General features: G+C 51.8%; 2 protein-coding genes across 5 annotated transcripts in view; both read right to left on the reverse strand.

Moving 5' to 3' along the window:
• Positions 1–6,668, reverse strand: part of PPIL2 (peptidylprolyl isomerase like 2) — a 25,113-nt gene extending 18,445 nt beyond the window's left edge. For 3 of the 4 annotated variants that reach the window (XM_047762526.1, XM_047762527.1, XM_047762524.1), the window contains exons 1-4: positions 6,486–6,668; positions 3,681–3,730; positions 2,418–2,463; positions 403–465 (exon numbers count right to left, since the gene is read on the reverse strand). In XM_047762526.1, the coding sequence (XP_047618482.1) occupies positions 403–465; positions 2,418–2,463; positions 3,681–3,730; positions 6,486–6,517 (191 nt within the window). In that variant the 5' untranslated portion in view covers positions 6,518–6,668. The remainder of the gene's footprint in view (positions 1–402; positions 466–2,417; positions 2,464–3,680; positions 3,731–6,485) is intronic. The other variant, XM_047762528.1, reaches the window with a different exon arrangement.
• A 1,265-nt stretch (positions 6,669–7,933) lies between these two features.
• LOC125116946 (uncharacterized) lies at positions 7,934–16,733 on the reverse strand. The gene is made up of 8 exons (XM_047762648.1): positions 16,688–16,733; positions 16,540–16,600; positions 16,162–16,411; positions 15,876–15,999; positions 14,177–14,391; positions 13,570–13,640; positions 13,218–13,322; positions 7,934–8,208 (listed from the first exon to the last, which is right to left on the reverse strand). The coding sequence occupies exons 1-8, from the start codon at positions 16,731–16,733 to the stop codon at positions 8,034–8,036; spliced, it is 1,047 nt and encodes a 348-aa protein (XP_047618604.1). The 3' UTR covers positions 7,934–8,033.
• Positions 16,734–17,810: the final 1,077 nt, after the last annotated feature.

The raw sequence follows: 17,810 nt of genomic DNA on the forward strand, positions 1-17,810 counted from the left end.
CCAGAACATAAAACTGAGCAAAACACCCCAAAATACAACACTAGGAAAATGTGCACCTTAGTAGTGGCTCTGCTTTCATAAAGTGAAAAACGCTTGGTTCGCTGACACTGTGAAACAGGTGCAGGGCTCACAGAATGCCCAGGCCCCACTGTGGGGAGGGTCGGTGCCACTGTGGGCAGAGATCATAGCAGCACTGCTGCCTCGTGCCTGATGCCCTGAGAGTCCCTCCCAGGTCCACAAAAGGCCCAGCCAGGGATTCCCAGGCTGCTGCGACCTCAGCACGTTCGGCTTGGCACTGCCTGGGGCTGTGAATGCCCCAGGTGGCCCCACATCCCCTTCCAAGTGCCAACAACCTCACCATGTGACCACATTCATTAGTGCAGATGTCAAGGGAAAACTTACAGCAAGTCAAAGACGACGCCTTCAGGGGTGCAGACCGGGTAGGCGAAGGGCTGCAGAGAGAGACTGAGGAAGGACAGAGTCACCCCAGGAAAGTGGCGGCTGCTCCCTTGCCTTCCCACTTCATTTACTGCTCCCCAACAATTCCTGGGCTTCCCTGCCCAGCCTGGGGTGAAGGCCGGCACAGAGGGGACCCCTAATCCCTGCCCTCAGAGGCTCCTGCTACAGACCATTGAGTACAAGGCAAGGGTCCCAGGAGGCAGTGAGGGCGCCTTGGGATGACAGCTGGCTGGTTCTCCGCACAGCCTTTGCTTTGTCAAATCATACATGTGACCATGTTCAAGCCCAGTGAGGCCCCTGGAGGTGGCTTCAGGGAGGCTGGACTGGAATTCACTCCCCTAAACTCACAAAGCAGACAGAGAAGACCACATCTTTCTACTCCGCCTGAGTCTCTCCCATCCCAAGAGACTCTGGGAAGGGGTGCCCCATTCTCCCCACATTTCCAAGGGGTGGGCATGTGACTCGGGCTAAACCTGACACCCGGGAGCCCTAAGTCCTAATGCAGCGAGGTGGAGGCAGAGGCCCACGTGGAGGGCCTGCGTAGGAAGAGCAGGGCCCATAGGTGGAGAACTGTACCTGGAGGGCTTCCTTGGGCCAATAACCCTCTTTTGCGGTGTAGGGTCTCCATTGTCAGTCATCAAGAGGCCTGACTAACCAGGCTTGTTTGTACCCGGTCACCTATGAGTCTGGTCAGCACAGGTCAGTTCCAGGACCTGGAGAGCCTGGCAGCATTGAGGTCACTTCCCCAGATGCTGCCCCAGGGAGCCCTGGTGGGGCGACCTCACCACCTCCCTCTCAGACCCAGCCTTCGACACTAACCTAGTGGTGCTGCTGCGGACTGATCAGAACAGGACCCAAAACAAGGTCCCAAGAGCAAGACAACCTATGCGTACCTCCCTCCCAACAGGGCCCTAAGGGCATGTTCTAAAAGCCTGGAGACCCCAGAACCCAGGCTAGCTGAAAAATGGGCGAGCCACAGAGTAGAGGCCTCCCAGAGAAGCTGGGAACCAAAGATCTCCAGGACACCCATTCAGACGACTACTCCCCGGAGGCTAAGGACAAAACTGGAAGCAATGGGGAGAAATCCAGCCAATTACTAGGCCCCACTTGTTCAGGAACCCTGAGCAGGGGCAGTGAGCAGGAAAAGCCCTCACTCACCATACATGGGGCCTCCTAGGAGCCCCTGGGCAGGTCCAACCACTGCATCCCCCAGCCCTCCCGGCCCCTCACTCCCCTGAGGGAGCCAGGTGACCTGCCTCAACTGGGTGCTGGGATGCCCAGGGGAGCTATGCAGCTCTCAAGGCTCACCTGAACCTATGGAAGCAGAACTCTGGTAGGAGGTAGAGGGGGCAAGGCAGGGAGCATGCTCTGTAGACACATGTGTCCAGAACAGAGATGACCATGGCTCAAACTTGGGCTAAGAAGGGGACCACCAGACCTGCCCACTCCCACAAGCCCAGTGTTGAGGTTCATGAGTCTAACAGAGGCGGCTCCATGGCTGAGACAATCCCCCCAGTGACTTGCACTCAAGGGAAGGGGAAGGGGGCCCCTGGTCCAATGACTGCTGCCCAGGCTACCACCTGGACTCTGAGCCAAAAGTAAAGCATGAAAGGCGGGGCTCGGCCTCAGTGGCACTGCCTCCTGGATGGGACACCGGGCAAGAAACTTTCCTCCTCTAGGCACTGACTCTCTCATTTGTAAAACACGCTTAACAACAGAGCTGACCGACCTCAGAAAAGTAGGAGCAAAGTTAAGAGACAATGCACGTAAATAGAGACACAGAAAATGCAGAAAATCATCAGTTTTCACTGCTGGGTCACCTTTCCCCAGTTCAGTAAAGATGGGGGTGGGGGTGGCACAGACAATAGCTACACCTGCACCTCCAGGAATCAGACTCACTGCCAAACAACTGAGCACCAAAAAACAATCGCCAGGAACATTTAACTCTAAACTCTTACCTGCAGTGGTCAAAAGGTAAGCGGCGAAAATTTGTTTGTGGGATATCTGTTTAAGATGAAAATGAAAGACAGAAAATGTAGTCTGTAAAAAGACCTGACAAATGTATTCCTATCAACAACTCACATTTTAAGAAAAAGTACATGTAAGCCACAGGGATGAAAAATACGGTGTGAGGAATGTAGTTAATAATGTCGTAGTAACTATAGTGACAGATGGTAACTAGCCTTCGTTTTTGGGTTTCATTTTGCCATGAACAGAAATACCAGATCACTATGTTGTGCACCCAGAAGTAATACAATGTTGTAGGTAAATTACATATCAATAAAAATAATAAAAGCTGCTAAATTTTTTTAAAAAAGAAAAAGAAACAAAACGTTGATGTATATTACCTAGTGCAGCAATTGCTGTGGGCTCATACCTTTCTATAGATGGAAGCAAAACATCAAGAGCAAGCTTAGAGGAAAAAGCATACACTTAAGTCACTTTGGATGAATTTCTGCCACAACCCTAACTAACACCCCTGCTGTGGGTCTTGGCTTTGTTTTTTAGGCAGGCTGTGCCAGTTTTGCTCCCACCAGTGATCATGAGGGTGCTCATTTTTTCTTTTTTTTTGGCCATGCCTGCAGCATGCAGAAGTTTCCAGGCCAGGCATCTAACCCACGCCACAGCAGTAACAATGCCAGATCCTTAACCCATTAGGCCACCAGGGAACTCCCAACACTGTTCTTTTTATTGCAGCCTTGATAGCTTTAGGTATTATCATGCTTTTTATTCTTTATTAACTTGATAGAAAAAATATTACTTTACCCTATGTTAAAATCAGGAGTTCCTGTTGTGGCTCAGTAGTAATGAACTTGACTAGTATCCATGAGGACATAGGTTCGATCCCTGGCCTTGCTCAGTGGGTTGGGGATTGGGCATTGCTGTGAGCTGTAATGTAGGCTGCAGACTCGGCCTGGATCTGGCATTGCTATGGCTGTGGCAAAGGCTGGCAGCTACAGCTCTGATTCCACCCCTAGCCTGTGAGCTTACATATGCTGCGGGTACGGCCCTAAAAAGAAAAAAAAAAAATCCCCATGGACATGAGACATTTCTCTGTTTAGTGTGTTCCCTCTTTGTGAGCTGCCCATGCCTTAGCCCATTTATCTACTACAGTTCCCATGTTCTTGTTAATTGTTAAGGCTCACTGTACCGTGAAGGCATCATTCCTTAATTACACTCACACATACACCAAAGGGGCACAGAAGGATTTCAAACCTTACCTGGTTTCTTGCCACCATAGAAGTGAGTGTATTCTGCGCAGGTGATGTACCTGAAAAGAGAGAATCTTACTACCATCCCCTTAATAAGGAAAACAGAGTCTCTGGAAGTAAGGAACTGATAATTGAATCATTTCACTAATTCTTCAAATGCTTATTAAGCACCTACATGCATTAGGCACATGGTGATATACACACAAAAGAACACAGGGACACACAAACCAGCAAGCAAACACAAACCATCCTGCTCTGAAGGAAATGAACTGAATTTAATAGAAGGCTTAATGATGAGAAGCAGCCGGCCAGGTGACAATCTAGGAGAAGACCTTTCCAGGCAGACGGACTAAACAGGCTAATCAAGTACAAAAACGCTGAGAAAGGAAAAGCTGGTGTGTTCCCCAAAATGGGTAAGGTGAACATGGGTAAAGTGAAGATGAAGTGCACACACAGGGGCTCACGGCCACCGGTGATAGGGCCGAGGGTAATGGCTGCATCACAAGAGGCCCCAAAGGCCACGTGAGGATTCGAGATTTGCTTCAAGTAAGGTGAAGAGCTACTGGAGGATTTTTTTTTATTTTTGCTTTTTAGGGCCCCATCCACAGCATATGGAAGCTCCCAGGCTAGGAGCTGAATCAGAGCTGTAGCTGCTGGCCTATGCCACAGCAATGCAGAATCTGAGCAGTGTCTGCAACCTATACCACAGCTCACACCAATGCCAGATTCAAGCCGAATCTGCAACGTACACCACAGCTCAAGGCAATGCCCGATTCCCCAACCCACTGAGCAAGGCCAGGGATCAAACTCACATCCTCATGGATACTAGTCAGATTCGTTTCCATTGTGCCATAACGGGAGCTCCTGCTGGAGGGTTTTGAACAGTCATTCCCTGACTAGATCGAGAATGTCCTCCAAGATTCACTCTGGTTGCTGGGTGCAGAGGGACAAGCAAGAGGCAGCAGAAAACCAATGAGAGGACAACTACAAAGGTCTAAGAAGGACATGGCATAAACTCCACCTGTGGGAGGATTGGTGGATGAGGGGGAACTGATCAGTTCCTGGAAAAGCCAGCAAGACTTACTGGCCAACAGGAGGCAGGGGGAGCTAAGAGAAACTTCTAGCCTTCTGACCCCAGCAAACTGAGCAGTGGTGTGACCACTGAGATGGAAAAATTGGGGCAGAGTTCCCTTTGTGGCACAGTGAAAAGGAATCTGACTAGTGTCCATGAGGATTTGGGTTCGATCCCTGGTCTCTCAGTGGGTTAAAGACCCAGCATTGCCATGAGCTGTGGTGTAGGTAGCAGGCGGGGCTCGGATCCCTCATTGCTATGGCTGTGGTGTAGGCCTGCAGTTGTACCTCTGATTCAACCCTTAGCCTGGGAACTTCTATATGCTACGAGTGCAGCCCTAAAAAGCAAAAGAAAAAAAAGAAAAAAATTTTAGCAACATGGATGGACCTAGAAATCATCATGTTAAGTGAAGTCAGTCAGACAATGAGACACCAACATCAAATGCTATCAGATATGTGGAATCTGAAAAAAGGACACAATGAACTTCTTTGCAGAACAGATATTGACTCACAGACTTTGAAAAACTTATGGTTTCCAAAGGAGACAGTTTGGGGGGTGGGGGGATGCGCTGGGGGTGTTGGATGGAAATCCTATAAAATTGGATTGTCATGATCATTGTACAACTATAAATGTAATAAATTCATTGAGTAATTTAAAAAAAGAAAAGAAAAAATAAAGAAAGATGGGGGCAGAGCAGGCTCAGGTGCAACAATCCAGAGCTCCACGTGGGGCATAGTGAATTGGAGATGTCCCTCAGATCTCCAAAAGGAGGTGTCTGGCAAGCAGCTGATCACTGCAAGACTGGTGTGACCACCGCGGAGAATGTAAATGAAGAGTAAACTGGGGTGGAGGGGGGTACAGAACTATGAGGTCCGGGAGAGGGGAGGAGGATCCAACAAAGGAGACGGAGAAAGAGAAGCCCCTGAGGAGTGTATGGTGTCCCAGACACCAGAGAAGGGCTATTCGGCCGTGTCACACGCTGCTGAGAAGCCCAACAAAACGAGGTCTGGGAGTTCCCGTCGTGGCGCAGTGGTTAACGAATCCGACTAGGAACCATGAGTTGCGGGTTCGGTCCCTGCCCTTGCTCAGTGGGTTAACGATCCGGCGTTGCCGTGAGCTGTGGTGTAGGTTGCAGACGCGGCTCGGATCCCGCGTTGCTGTGGCTCTGGCGTAGGCCGGTGGCTACAGCTCCGATTGGACCCCTAGCCTGGGAACCTCCATATGCCGCGGGAGCGGCCCAAGAAATAGCAACAACAACAAAAAGACAAAAGACAAAAAAAAAAAAAAACGAGGTCTGAAAACTGACTCCCAGATGTAGCCACGCAAAAGTTACTGGATCCCAACAAGAGCAGCGCGGGGGAGTCGAGTGCCTGGCTGTTGTGGTTTCAAAAGGACAGCAAGAAACAGCAGGTAGACACAGGCCTTTCCCATCCTGCCATGAAGAAAATCAAAGAAACTCGGTGGCAGCTGGTGGGGCAAGGCTGGTCTGTTTCTAATAGGAGATGCTGGAACTCTTGGGTAGGCTGGGGGGCGTGAACCGCGCGCGGGGAAACACAGCAGTGGCGGAGCTGAAGGAACGGGGACCCTGGGAAACCCTGAGCCTTAGGGGGCCGCCCCGCCGGCGTAGGCCGAAGGCTTCTGGGGAAGCGAAGCTGAGAGGGGTTCGGGGAAAAGGCGCAACGCAGAACGGCCGCAGGCGGGACTGAGGCCAACGGGGCCCGCTCCCGGAGGGGGCTACTTACATCTTGTCTTTCTGGTGCTGTCGCTTCCCCATGGCGTCGGTGGCAGCGGCGGCGCCGGCAGGACGAGCGAACGTGGCAAAACAACCCCAGACAACTCAGACAGCCGCGTCTCCGAAGAAAAACAATCGCAGACAACTCAGACCCCAGCGTCTCTGTCGAGCTCGTAACAACTTCCGGGTCCCTTGCCCCACCCCACCCCCATCCGCCCCGGAAGCTGGCGCTGGGTATGCCGGGAACCGTGGTGCCCAGCGCGCATGCCAGAGGTGGGGGGCGGGGGGCGCTTGGGTGCTGGGGCATCTGGGCCAGCCCTAGGCAGAGCTACCTTACCCCGAAGGCCCATCTTCCCGGGTGCCTTTCTCTGGACCATTGCCTACCTGCCCCACAGGGCTTAGACCCACCCTAGTTTGACCTGATTTCTCAGGTCTTTAAAAAGCCCGCCTGGGAGTTCCTGTCGTGGCTCAGCTGAAACGAATTTGACTAGAGGACTCAGGTTCGATCCCTGGCCTCGCTCAGTGGCTTAATGATCCCGCTTAACCACCTTGTTGTGAGCTGTGGTGTAGGTCTCAGACGCTGCTCGGATCCTGCGTTGCGGTGGCTATGGCATAGGCCAGCGGCTACAGCTCCAATTCCACCCTTAGCCTGGGAAACTCCATGTGCCACGGGTGCGGCCTTAGGAAAAAAAAAAAAGCCCACCTAGCTCAGCGGGTTAGGGATCCCACGTTGCCACAGCTGTGGTGCAGTTTGCACCTAGGGCGGGATTTGATCCCTGGCTTGAGAACTTTACACATTCTGCGATTGTAACAAAAAAGTAAATATAAAGGAAAACTCCCACTAGGCCCCATATCCACTCCTCAACTACCCCTCCCCCCGCCCCCCCAAGGCAGACAGCTCAAAAGGGACATCCACACTTTCTGTCCACCCGCTCACTGCCCATACAGTTCCCACTGCCTCCAGGCCCTTCTCCTGGGAGGCCCAGGGGCAGGAGCCATCAAGCCTGAAAGTCCAAAGCCCTGATGATACCTTCTGTCTCTTCAGCCAGACCACCATGTTTGTGTGCCCCAGCCAAGCCCTGGACCTCCCTCTATAGTCAAGCACTGGGTGATCTTGCCCAGATTGATGGCTTTAAACACTGTATCCCTTGATTCCCAAACACTAAATTGCCAGCACTCTTGGGAGTGCCTGTTGTGGCTTAGAGGTAACCCGACTAGTATCCATGAGGACACAGGTTCAATTCCTGTCCTTGCTTGGTGGGTTAAAGGATCTGGTGTTGCTGCTGTATAGGTCACAGACTTGGCTCGGATCCTGAGTTGCTGTGGTTGTGGTGTAGGCTTAGTTCCCATGTTGGATCCCAGCCTCCCTGACTTGACCACCTGACCACCTACTGTGAGGAGGCTCAGACCCATGAGCCTCAAGCTTGCAGTACCCTGACCACTACTTGGGACAGGAGAAAGCCCAAGGGACAGCATGGTCCCTGGGGAGCAAGGCACAAGGAAGGCACCTCCGGGGGAAATTTATTCATTTCTCTGGCCGTGCTTTGCACAAGAGAGGTTACGGGTCCCTCTGGTGGGGCACAGGGTCCACGCTGCCAGGGTCATTCTCTGAGTCATCTTGGGGGTGGGGCACAGGCTGGAACTTGAGCAGGACAGGCGGCGTGAAGATGGAGGCCTTCACAGAAGACGATGGCATCTCCTCGGTGCTGGGCAAGCCACTACAGGCTGCGGTCCTGTACAGGAGACAGGCAAGATGTGCCCATGAACTCGGACCCGGCACACGGGGCCACCAGAGGGTCCTATAACCAAACCCAGGCTGTGGGGTGGTTCTCAATCCGTCTCTACCCCTGGAAGCCCTTCCCACCGGTGTTTGTTCAAGGCTGTTCATTGTGGCAATGTCTGTGATTATGCAAACCAGGAAACAATCTAAAGGACCATTGGGGGAGTTCCCTGGTGGCTCAGGGGGTTAAAGACCTAGTGTTGTCACCACTGTGGTGTGGGTTCATCCTGAGCCTGGGAGTTTCTGCAAGCTGCAAGCACAGCCCAAAAAAAGTTCGTCAGGGAATTGCTTAAGGAATCATGGTGTAGCTATGCCTGCTGTGACCATTCTGCAGCTGTTTAAGGAACCACGTTGGTCTATATATCCCAACAAGTAAAGCCGCCTCAGTGGTACAGTAACAGAAAAGAGCAAGTTGCTGAGAAGTACAGGCTATATCATCTTGCCTTGATTTAAAAATCAACCAATGTAAGGAAAAAAAAAAAAAAACTGATGGAGTTCCCATCATGGCTCAGTGGTTAACAAATCTGACTAGGAACCATGAGGTTGCAGGTTCGATCCCTGGCCTCGCTCAGTGGGTTAAGGATCCGGCATTGCCATGAGCTGTGGCGCAGGTTGCAGACTCAGCTCAGATCCAGCATTGCTGTGGCTCTGGCATAGGCCAGCTGCTACAGCTCAAATTAGACCCCTAGCATGGGAACCTCCATATGCTGTGGATGCAGCCCTAGAAAAGACAAAAAAAAAAAAAAATTAACCAATGTATTAGGAATTTTTTTTTTCCCTTTTTAGGGCGGCACCCACAGCATGTGGAAGTTCCCAGGCTAGGGGTCAAATCAGAGCTGAAGCTGCTGGCCATAGCAACACCCGATCCTTAACACAGAGTGAGGCCAAGGATCAAACCCATGTCCTCATGGATACTAGTTAGGTTCCTTATCACTGAGCCATGAAAGGAACTCCTGGGACTCAAATTTTATGCCTTCATTTCTGTATTGTGAACTTTCTTCCATAGAATATGTTGTGCTTCTGTGAACTTTTTTTTGTTGTTGGCTACACCCATGGCATATGAAAGTTCCTGAGGCCAGAGACTGAATCTGAGCCACAGCTGCAACCAACACCACAACTGTGCCAACACTGGATCCTTTACCCCACTGCTTGGGGCTGGGGATCAAACCTGCCCTTTCACAGCGACCTGAGTGGCCAGTCTGATTTTTAACCCACTATGCCATAGCAGGAACTCCTTATGTGAACTTTTTTTTTTTTTTTGGTCTTTTTGCTATTTCTTTGGGCCGCTCCCGTGGCATATGGAGGTTCCCAGGCTAGGGGTCGAATCGGAGCTGTAGCCTCCAGCCTACGCCAGAGCCACAGCAACACAGGATCCGAGCCGCGTCTGCAACCTACACCACAGCCCACGGCAACGCCGGATCCTTAACCCACTGAGCAAGGGCAGAGACTGAACCCGCAACCTCATAGTTCCTAGTCGGATTCGTTAACCACTGCGCCATGATGGGAACTCCAATGTGAACTTTTAAAAAAAAAATAATTTAGGAGTTCCCGTTGTGGCTCAGTGGAAATGAATCTGACTAGTTTCCATGAGGACACATGTTTGATCTCCGGCCTTGGTCAGTGGGTTAAGGATCTGGCTTTGTTGTGAGCTATGGCATAGGTTGCAGATGTGGCTTGGATCTGGCGTTGCTGTGGCTGTGGCTTAGGCCAGCAGCTACAGCTCCAATTGGACCCCCAGCCTGGGAACCTCCATATGCCATGGGTGCAGCCCTAAAAAGACAAAAAAAAATTTTTTTTTAATAACCCATTTTTGATGGTGGGTGCCAAGATAGCACAGCTCACTCAGAAAGTGATCCATGGGAGTTGCTACTGTGGCTCAGCAGTAACGAACCGGACTAGTACATAAGGACACTGGTTTGTTCCCTGGCTTCGCTCATGGGTTAAGGTTCTGGCATTGCCATGAGCTGTGGTATATGTCGAAGACACGGCTCAGATCTGGAGTTGCTGTGGCTGTGGTGTAGGCCAGCGGTTGCAGCTCCGATTTGACCCATAGCCTGGGAAACTCCATATGCCATGGGTGCGGCCTTAAAAAGAAAAAAAAAAGAAAGCAATCCATAACTGGCGGCTACAAATTGTCCCCATGGATAAAATACTTCAACAAGCAAAAGAAATTGAGTAAATGATGCACCATCCACACAGTGGGGTGTTCTGCATCTATTATCAATGGGGGAATTCAGGTATTTGTTTGTTTTTTTGGGGGTGGCTGCACCCGTGACATGCAAAAGTTCCCTGGCCAGGGATCAAACCCAAGGCACAGCAGTGACAATGCCAAATCCTTTACCTGCTAGATCATCAGCGAACTCCTCCCTCTTCTTTTTGAGGTAACGAATATGTTCTAAAATTGGATTGTGGTGATGGTTGCACAACAGTGAATATATGGAGAGCCATTGCAGTGGACATTCTGGGTGGGTGGATTGTATGCAATGTCAATTATCTCAAAAGGCCTTTAGAAAAGGACTAAGACAATTGGTAGTATTTTCACAGAAGAAAATGAGTGTCTCTTCTTAAAGCCTTGACAGCACAGAACTCCCTTTCATTTGGTATTTTTGAATGATTATATGTAACATATATGCTAGCAATCTTGTGGGTACATTTTTCATTACTAAGTAAGCCAAAAACACTTCTAAAGGTCTGCTTACTCTCTGAGTGTTATTGTTGGTAAATCTTTTACCAACTGGTAATTTAGAATCATCCTCATAGAACCGTGTGAGTTTCTCACATTAAGACATCAGAACGCTCATTCACGGCTGGTGGGAATACAAAATGGAATTCACTCTGGAAGAGAATTTGGCAGTTCCTTATAAAACTACATGTATCTTGCACAACTAAACAGCAATCATGTTCCTCTATATTAGCCCAAAGGGGTAAAGAAGCTAGATTTAGGAGTTCCTGTCATAGCTCAGCGGTTAACAAACCCAACCAGCATCCATGAGGATCCAGGTTTGATCCCTGGCCTTGCTCAGTGGGTTAAAGATCCAGCATTACCATGAGCTGTGGTGTAGGTCACAGAAGTGCTTGGATCCTGCGTTGCTGTGGCTCTGGTATGGGAGCTCCAATTGGATCGGTAGCCTGCGAACCTCCATATGCTGCGGGTGCGGCCTAAAAAGGCAAAAAAAAAAAAAAAACCCTTAGATTAAAAAAAAGAACAAACAAAGATTTCCCATCGTGGCTCAGTGGTTAACGAATCCTACTAGAACCATGAGGTTGGGGGTTTGATCCCTGGCCTTGCTCAGTGGGTTAAGGATCCGGCATTGCTGTGAGCTGTGGTGTAGGTTGCAGATGTGGCTTGGATCCCGAGTTGCTGTGGCTGTGGCATAGGCTGACAGCACCAGCTCTGATTAGACCCCTAGCCTGGGAACCTCCATATGCCACAGGAGTGACCCTAGAAAAGGCAAAGACAAACAAACAAACAAACCAAAAAAAACACAACAAAACTGCACACGGATATTTAAGGCTGCTTTATTCATAATTGCCAAAATCTGAAAGCAACCAAGATGTCCTTTGGGAAGTGAATGGATGATAAATCATGATTCATCCAGACAATGGAATATTATTCAGCACTAGAAAGAAATGAGCTCTCAAGCCATGAAAAGATATGGCAAAAACTTAAATGCACACCACTAAGTCATGGAAGCCAATTTGAAAAGGTTGCACACTGTGTGATTCCAAGTACACACGTTCTGGAGAAGGCAAAACTATGGAGACAGCACAGTAATCAGTGCTTTCCAGGGGTTGGGGGAGAGGGAGGGAAGAAAAGGCAGAGCATAGAGGACTTTGAAACCACTCTGTGTGACGCTATAATGGTAGATGCATGTCACCATACATCAGCTATGGATTCGACATAATGAGTTATCGTGTAGGTTCAAGGGCACTCCGGGGGAGGCTGCACATGGGTGGGGGGGCAGAAGGATGTGGGAACTCTACTTTCAGCTCAGTTTTACTGTGAACCCTAAACTATTCTGAAAAATAAAATCAACACGAAAATGTTAAAAATAATGATTCATGGAATTCCCAAGTGGTGCAGTGAGTTGGGGATCCGGCATTGTCACTGCTATGGTTTGGGTTCAGACCCTTGTCTGGGAGCTTCCACTTGCCACAGATGCAGCCAAAAAAAGAAAGAAAGAAAAACACTCATATTCAGTAAATCCCGACTTTGTAAAACATGCATGTAGGTAAATCATGGGGCTGCCCACAGCTGATGGAACTATTTCCTTTCTGTTGGCCTATTTGTTTCCTTTTTTTTTTTGCTTGTTACAGCCACACCTGCAGCATATGAACATTCCCAGGCTAGGGGTGGAATTGGAGCTACAGCTGCTGGCCTACACCACAGCCACAGCAACGCAGGATCTGAGCTGTGTCTGCAACCTACACCATAGCTCATGGCAATGCCAGATCCTTAACCCACTGAGCGAGGCCAGAGATGGAACCCCCAACCTCATGGTTCCTAGATGGATTCATTTCCGCTATGCCACAATGGGAACTTCTGGCCTATTTGTTTGTGATTTCTTTTCTTTTCTTTTTTTTTGTCTTTTTGTCTTTTCTAGGGCTGCTCCCGCGGCATATGGAGATTCCCAGGTTAGGGGTCTAATCGGAGCCGTAGCCGCTGGCTTACGCCAGAGCCGCAGCAACGCCAGATCCAAGCTGCGTCTGCAACCTACACCACAGCTCACGGCAACGCCGGATCCTTAACCCACTGAGCAAGGCCAGGGATCGAACCCGCAACCTCATGGTTTCTAGTCAGATTCATTAACCACTGCACTACGACAGGAACTCCTGTTTCTGATTTCTTACTGTTAATGACACTATGGTCCCTTCTAGAAGTGGAAGTGACCATCACACTGGACATTCCTCCAGCCCCCTTGTACACCACCCCAATGCCAGGAGGCTTAGGGCCTCACTTACCAGGGAAATCCCGGGCAGTGGAGCTTGGGCATGCTGTTCCTGGCCAGGTAGGAGAAGTGGAAGCCTCCAGGATTGAGCACCAAGGGGGTCAAATCAACCATGCGGCTACAAGGCAGAGCAGGGCAGGGAACATGTGTTGGCCTGGGGGGCTCACCTTTGACATGGGCACGGGGACCCTCGCCCACAGGCAGACCTCTGAGCCCCACTCCTCCCCAGGATGAGGGATCTACTTGGGATTGTGGAGAGGGAAAACTAAGAGGACAGGAGGGCATCATAGCAGGGCTGACACCCAGCAGGATCCTCCAGACACTCCCTTTTCATTGGCCTCGAGCCCAGAATAAATTCCTTCCACCTCTTGGGGTTTGATGGCAGGCCTGTCCATTTCAATTTCACCTCAGACTCTGAAGCTTCCAATTTCTCCACCTGCAGGAAACAAAGGAAATTTTAGGACAAATTCAGGATCTTTGTCACAAAGAGAAACACCTTCTCCAAGAGCTCTGAAAATGATGAGTCTTTCAGTCAATCAGCAAACATGTCAGGCTCATCCTTGGTTCCACTCGGAGCTCGGGGTTGGGGGAGAAGGCATGGGTTGGGGGATGGGAGCCAAAAGAGGACGTTCTTGCCATGCCTGGGGGCCGGTGAGCAGGAGTCGGGAGGGAAAGAAAGGCAGAGGCAGCAAGAGGGCAGCCTGGAAAATGACACCCATGAGGTTGGAGATGGGGGCCATTCTCCACCTGTCTCTGGGAGCTCCAGGATCCCGCCCAGGGCACTAAGGCCAGGCAAGTGATGCTCTGTGCACACCCCACCCCCACCCCTGTGACTCTGCTCTATCTGCTACTGCCTGCAGAGCCCTCTCTGCAGATTAAAAAGAAAGTTTTGAGACCCACTGCTGTGGGCCTGGGAATCGCTGGAGTGATGCCAAGTAGGCAGGCAAGGCTGCCCCTCCCAGAGCCACTGACCGATGTGCTAGGCAGCGGAGGGAAGGGGCCAAAGACCCTGGGCATGGTGTAGACAGGAGGTGATGGTGCCACCATGGAGGTCATGGTGGTGGCAGGTGGTGGCAGTGGCGGAGGTGGCAGCAGGGTCGGTGGTAGGCACGGGGAGGTCGACTGATCTCGCAAGATGATAGGCTCTGGTTTCTTTGCTTTTGGCTTCCTTCTCTTCTTCTTGGCATCTGGGACAAAAGGTGTCAGTGAGTGCCTACCCAGAGGCCAGAAAGGTCGAATGGGGGCCAAACATAGTCCCTCCAACAACAAGGAGAAGCAGGCCCCCACAAAGGGCACAATGTAGTGACCCTCCAGGCCACCAACCAACTCCCAGCCCCACAACCACCCCACGGGGAGAGGGTACTTTTGTTTCAAGCTGAACCGGAGCTCAAACTGTACCAACTACAGGCAGGATCCACGCCAGAGAGTCTCACCTCCAGGGCAGGGTTTCGTGGGAAGTGATGGAGTGTCACCGCCAAGGAGGGCTGGGCTTGGCCTGAGCAGCCTGGTCTGCCATTCACCTTCCCCGGTATTGAGCAAAGCCTGAGTTGGCCAGCAACCCAGTGGGGTATCCAGGCCCTGGACAGTGAGCCCACCGACTCTACCCAACCCAGGGTCATCCCGGGAGTGTGCAAAGGGCCCACCCAGGTGGAGGAAGAATTTCAGAGGTGGGCTTGGAGTTGGAAGGAACTGGGGCCTGCCCCCTTCCCCTCTCCTGTTCCAACGAGTCTGGGTATTTCTACTGTTCAAAGCTGGAGGCCAGAAGTTCCCATTAAGGCTCAGTGGCAAGGAACCCGACTATCCATAAGGATGCGGGTCAAACCCCTGGCCTTGCCCAGTGAGTTAAGGATGCAGCATTGCTGTGAGCTATGGCATAGGTCACAGATGTGACTCAGATCTGGCATTCCTGTGGTTGTGGCATAGGCTGGCAGCTGCAGCTCCAATTCAACCCCTAGCCTGGGAACTTCCATATGCTTTTTAGAACTGCACCTTAGAAAGCAAAAAAAAAAAAAAAAAGGCTGAAGCCACCAGCAAAGTAGCAGTTAACAAGCCCCCCTCAAACACCTCATGTGGAATGAGAGAGTGCTACCAGGGTGCACTGGCTGGAGGCTGAGACTGCCTGGAGTAACTCTGTCCTGAGTCCCAGTCCAATCCACCACTTCTGTGTGACCTACACACACTGGACAACCTCCCTGGATCTCCATATCCTTTTCTGTAAAACAGGCACAAATAACACACTGATGTCACCTTGGGAGGCTGCACTAAGAGCTCCAGGCACTGTGGGTCCAGCCATCAGGAAATAGTGATGTGGAGCATGCACACTCAGCACCACAGACTTGGGACCCCCAGGTGGACGGCCCCCCAGTGTGATACAAAACAAAGGAGCCCACGGCCCCTGTTGTTTATCCCTGAACGCAGACAGACCCAAAGACCAAACCCAAACGTGATCAAGGCTCTAGAGGGACTGTCAGAGAAATACGGTCAGAGGAAGAAAGACAAAGCTAGCACTCCCCAGTGGACCATGACACAGCTACAAACCTATTAGGTGGGTACCCCAAAGCACAACACTGCTCTTTCGTCGATGGCTTCAAGGGAAAGTGAGGGCATCCCACCTCAAAGGGGACTCCCACAGACGTGACCAGAATCCTCACTAGCACCACTGGAGCCTCACCCTGGGAGTAGAGGTGCACGCGGTGGATGCGCCTCTTCAGCTGCTCCAGGCGCCGATGCATCTCCCGGACGCCCATGCTGTTGCAACAGTTCAGCTCCCCCTGGATGGCGCTGGAGAATTTGGCCTGCGACCATAGTGGGAGAGGAGGGTGTTGGAAGCCCACAAATGAGCCGCAGCCTTCTGGAAGACCCGACCTGGCTGCCCAGGCGGACGACGGCGGCGCCCCGCCTCCGCCCCCTAGAGCTGAGCTCCGCCCCTGCCCCGGGCCCGCCCCGCCGGCCCGCACCCAAAGGAAGGAAAGGATCCCGCGCTGCTCGCACTCTGCCTGCTTGCCCTTGCGCACCACCCTCTCGGCCAGCGCCGGGTTGCGGTCGATGCTGCGGAAGAGGCGGCGCAGCGCGCGCTCCGTGTAAGTCACCGCCTGCCTCTCGAAGTCCTCCTCCGAGATGAGCTGGCAGAAGGCCACACTCTGGGGGAACTCGCTGTCGAACTCGTCCAGGACCTCCATCCTCGAGGGCTTCGGGCGGCCTGGCTGCCTGGGGACAGAACGGCCGTCAAGGTGGGACCACCAGGGTCCAGGCCCGCCCACCCCATCAGCCCCACGAGAAAAGAGAGATCCCCGAGGGCCGGAACCATCCAGGCAGAGCCAAGCCCAGGGACGCACCGCTGTCCCCCAGCTGCCACGCCGCCGAAGGTTCGCTCCGCGCCCCGCGCTTGCTGAACCGCTCAGGCCAGACCCGGGAGACCGCGGGCCAATCCCGGCGGGACGGGCGCACGTGACAATGCCTGCCGCTCTGCGCATGCGCCCTCACGCCTCGATGGGGTGGTCGCTGCGGCGCTGCGCAGCGGGAGGCCCATAGTTGCGGGATACTCCCGACCACGGCTGCGCAAACTTTCAACCTCTTTATGGCCCTTGCCCCTTGGCCAGCCTCTAGTGCCCTCTACCCCAGCTATCCCCCCCCCCTTCCTTCTTGTCTGTAGTCAAGGCCCCAAACACTCCTTTCTGCCCCCGTGTTCGACACTTTTCACCCTCTTCCTCCTGACTTACTCTCCAGGTTCCACATTCTCCTCCCATCATGAGGTCCTGACTTCTCCAGACCTTCTTGGACCATCTTACCCACTTCTTAGCTCTAACCCACCAGACTCACATCCAAGAGTAAAAGGGGAATTTCCTGGGCAGTTGATGCTGAACACATCCAGATTGACATACAGTTTCTTCCCTCCTGCCCCTCAAACCCACTTCTCTTTTCCCTCTCCTTAGTCAGTGGCCAACACCACAATTCAGCCCAGCCACTAACAAGGGACATGCATCCTGGACAGCCTCTTTCCTGTCCCCACCTCACCCCCCTTCACCAGCCCTGAGATCCATGGGGCTTACCTCAGAGGGCCATCACCAGCCCTCTAGCCCTAGCTGCCCCCAGCACAGGAGGTGGCATTCACCTCCTCCTGCATTGAGGTCAGAGAGCAAGGTGGATCCACCAAGGAGGAAGGTCTGGCCTGTGCATCTTGGGTGTAGACAGACTCAGATACACCTGGGCTCAAATCTTCATTCTGCTGCCTGCCCCCGTGTGACTCACAAAATCAGACTTGACTTTAAAATATATAGTATGTGCCTTTAAAAACAGGACAAGCCTCCTCTAAGAGATCAGGCAGACCCCTGATTAACACCCCATCATGTTATGCTTATAATAGTTCACACTTTATATGTTTATTTGTATTTTTTTTATTTGTATTTTTTAAAGAGTACAGTGCCAGGCACTGCCAAAAGAGGAAAAAAAAAAACTACATGGTCTCTGCCCTCAGGGCCTTCCCATGTAAAGAGTGTCAGCCACAGAGAGAAAAGTGTGATCTAACAGGTTCTGGTGGAGGAACATTGATGCTTTGGAGCCAAAGGAAGGCTTTTCCTAGGAGGGGAAATTTGAGCAGAGCCCTGCG

This window comes from Phacochoerus africanus, chromosome 15 (genome assembly GCF_016906955.1).
Source record: "Phacochoerus africanus isolate WHEZ1 chromosome 15, ROS_Pafr_v1, whole genome shotgun sequence".
Classification (NCBI taxonomy): Eukaryota; Metazoa; Chordata; class Mammalia; order Artiodactyla; family Suidae; genus Phacochoerus; species Phacochoerus africanus.

Coding starts and splice junctions, on each gene's coding strand:
- LOC125116946 (XM_047762648.1), bottom strand. CDS start 16,733: ATGGGCCTCCCGCTGCGCAGCGCCGCAGCGACCACCCCATCGAGGC. Junction 16,000..16,161: donor GGATCCTTTCCTTCCTTTGG/GTGCGGGCCGGC, acceptor CTATGGTCGCAG/GCCAAATTCTCCAGCGCCAT. Junction 14,392..15,875: donor CGTGCACCTCTACTCCCAGG/GTGAGGCTCCAG, acceptor CTTTTGTCCCAG/ATGCCAAGAAGAAGAGAAGG.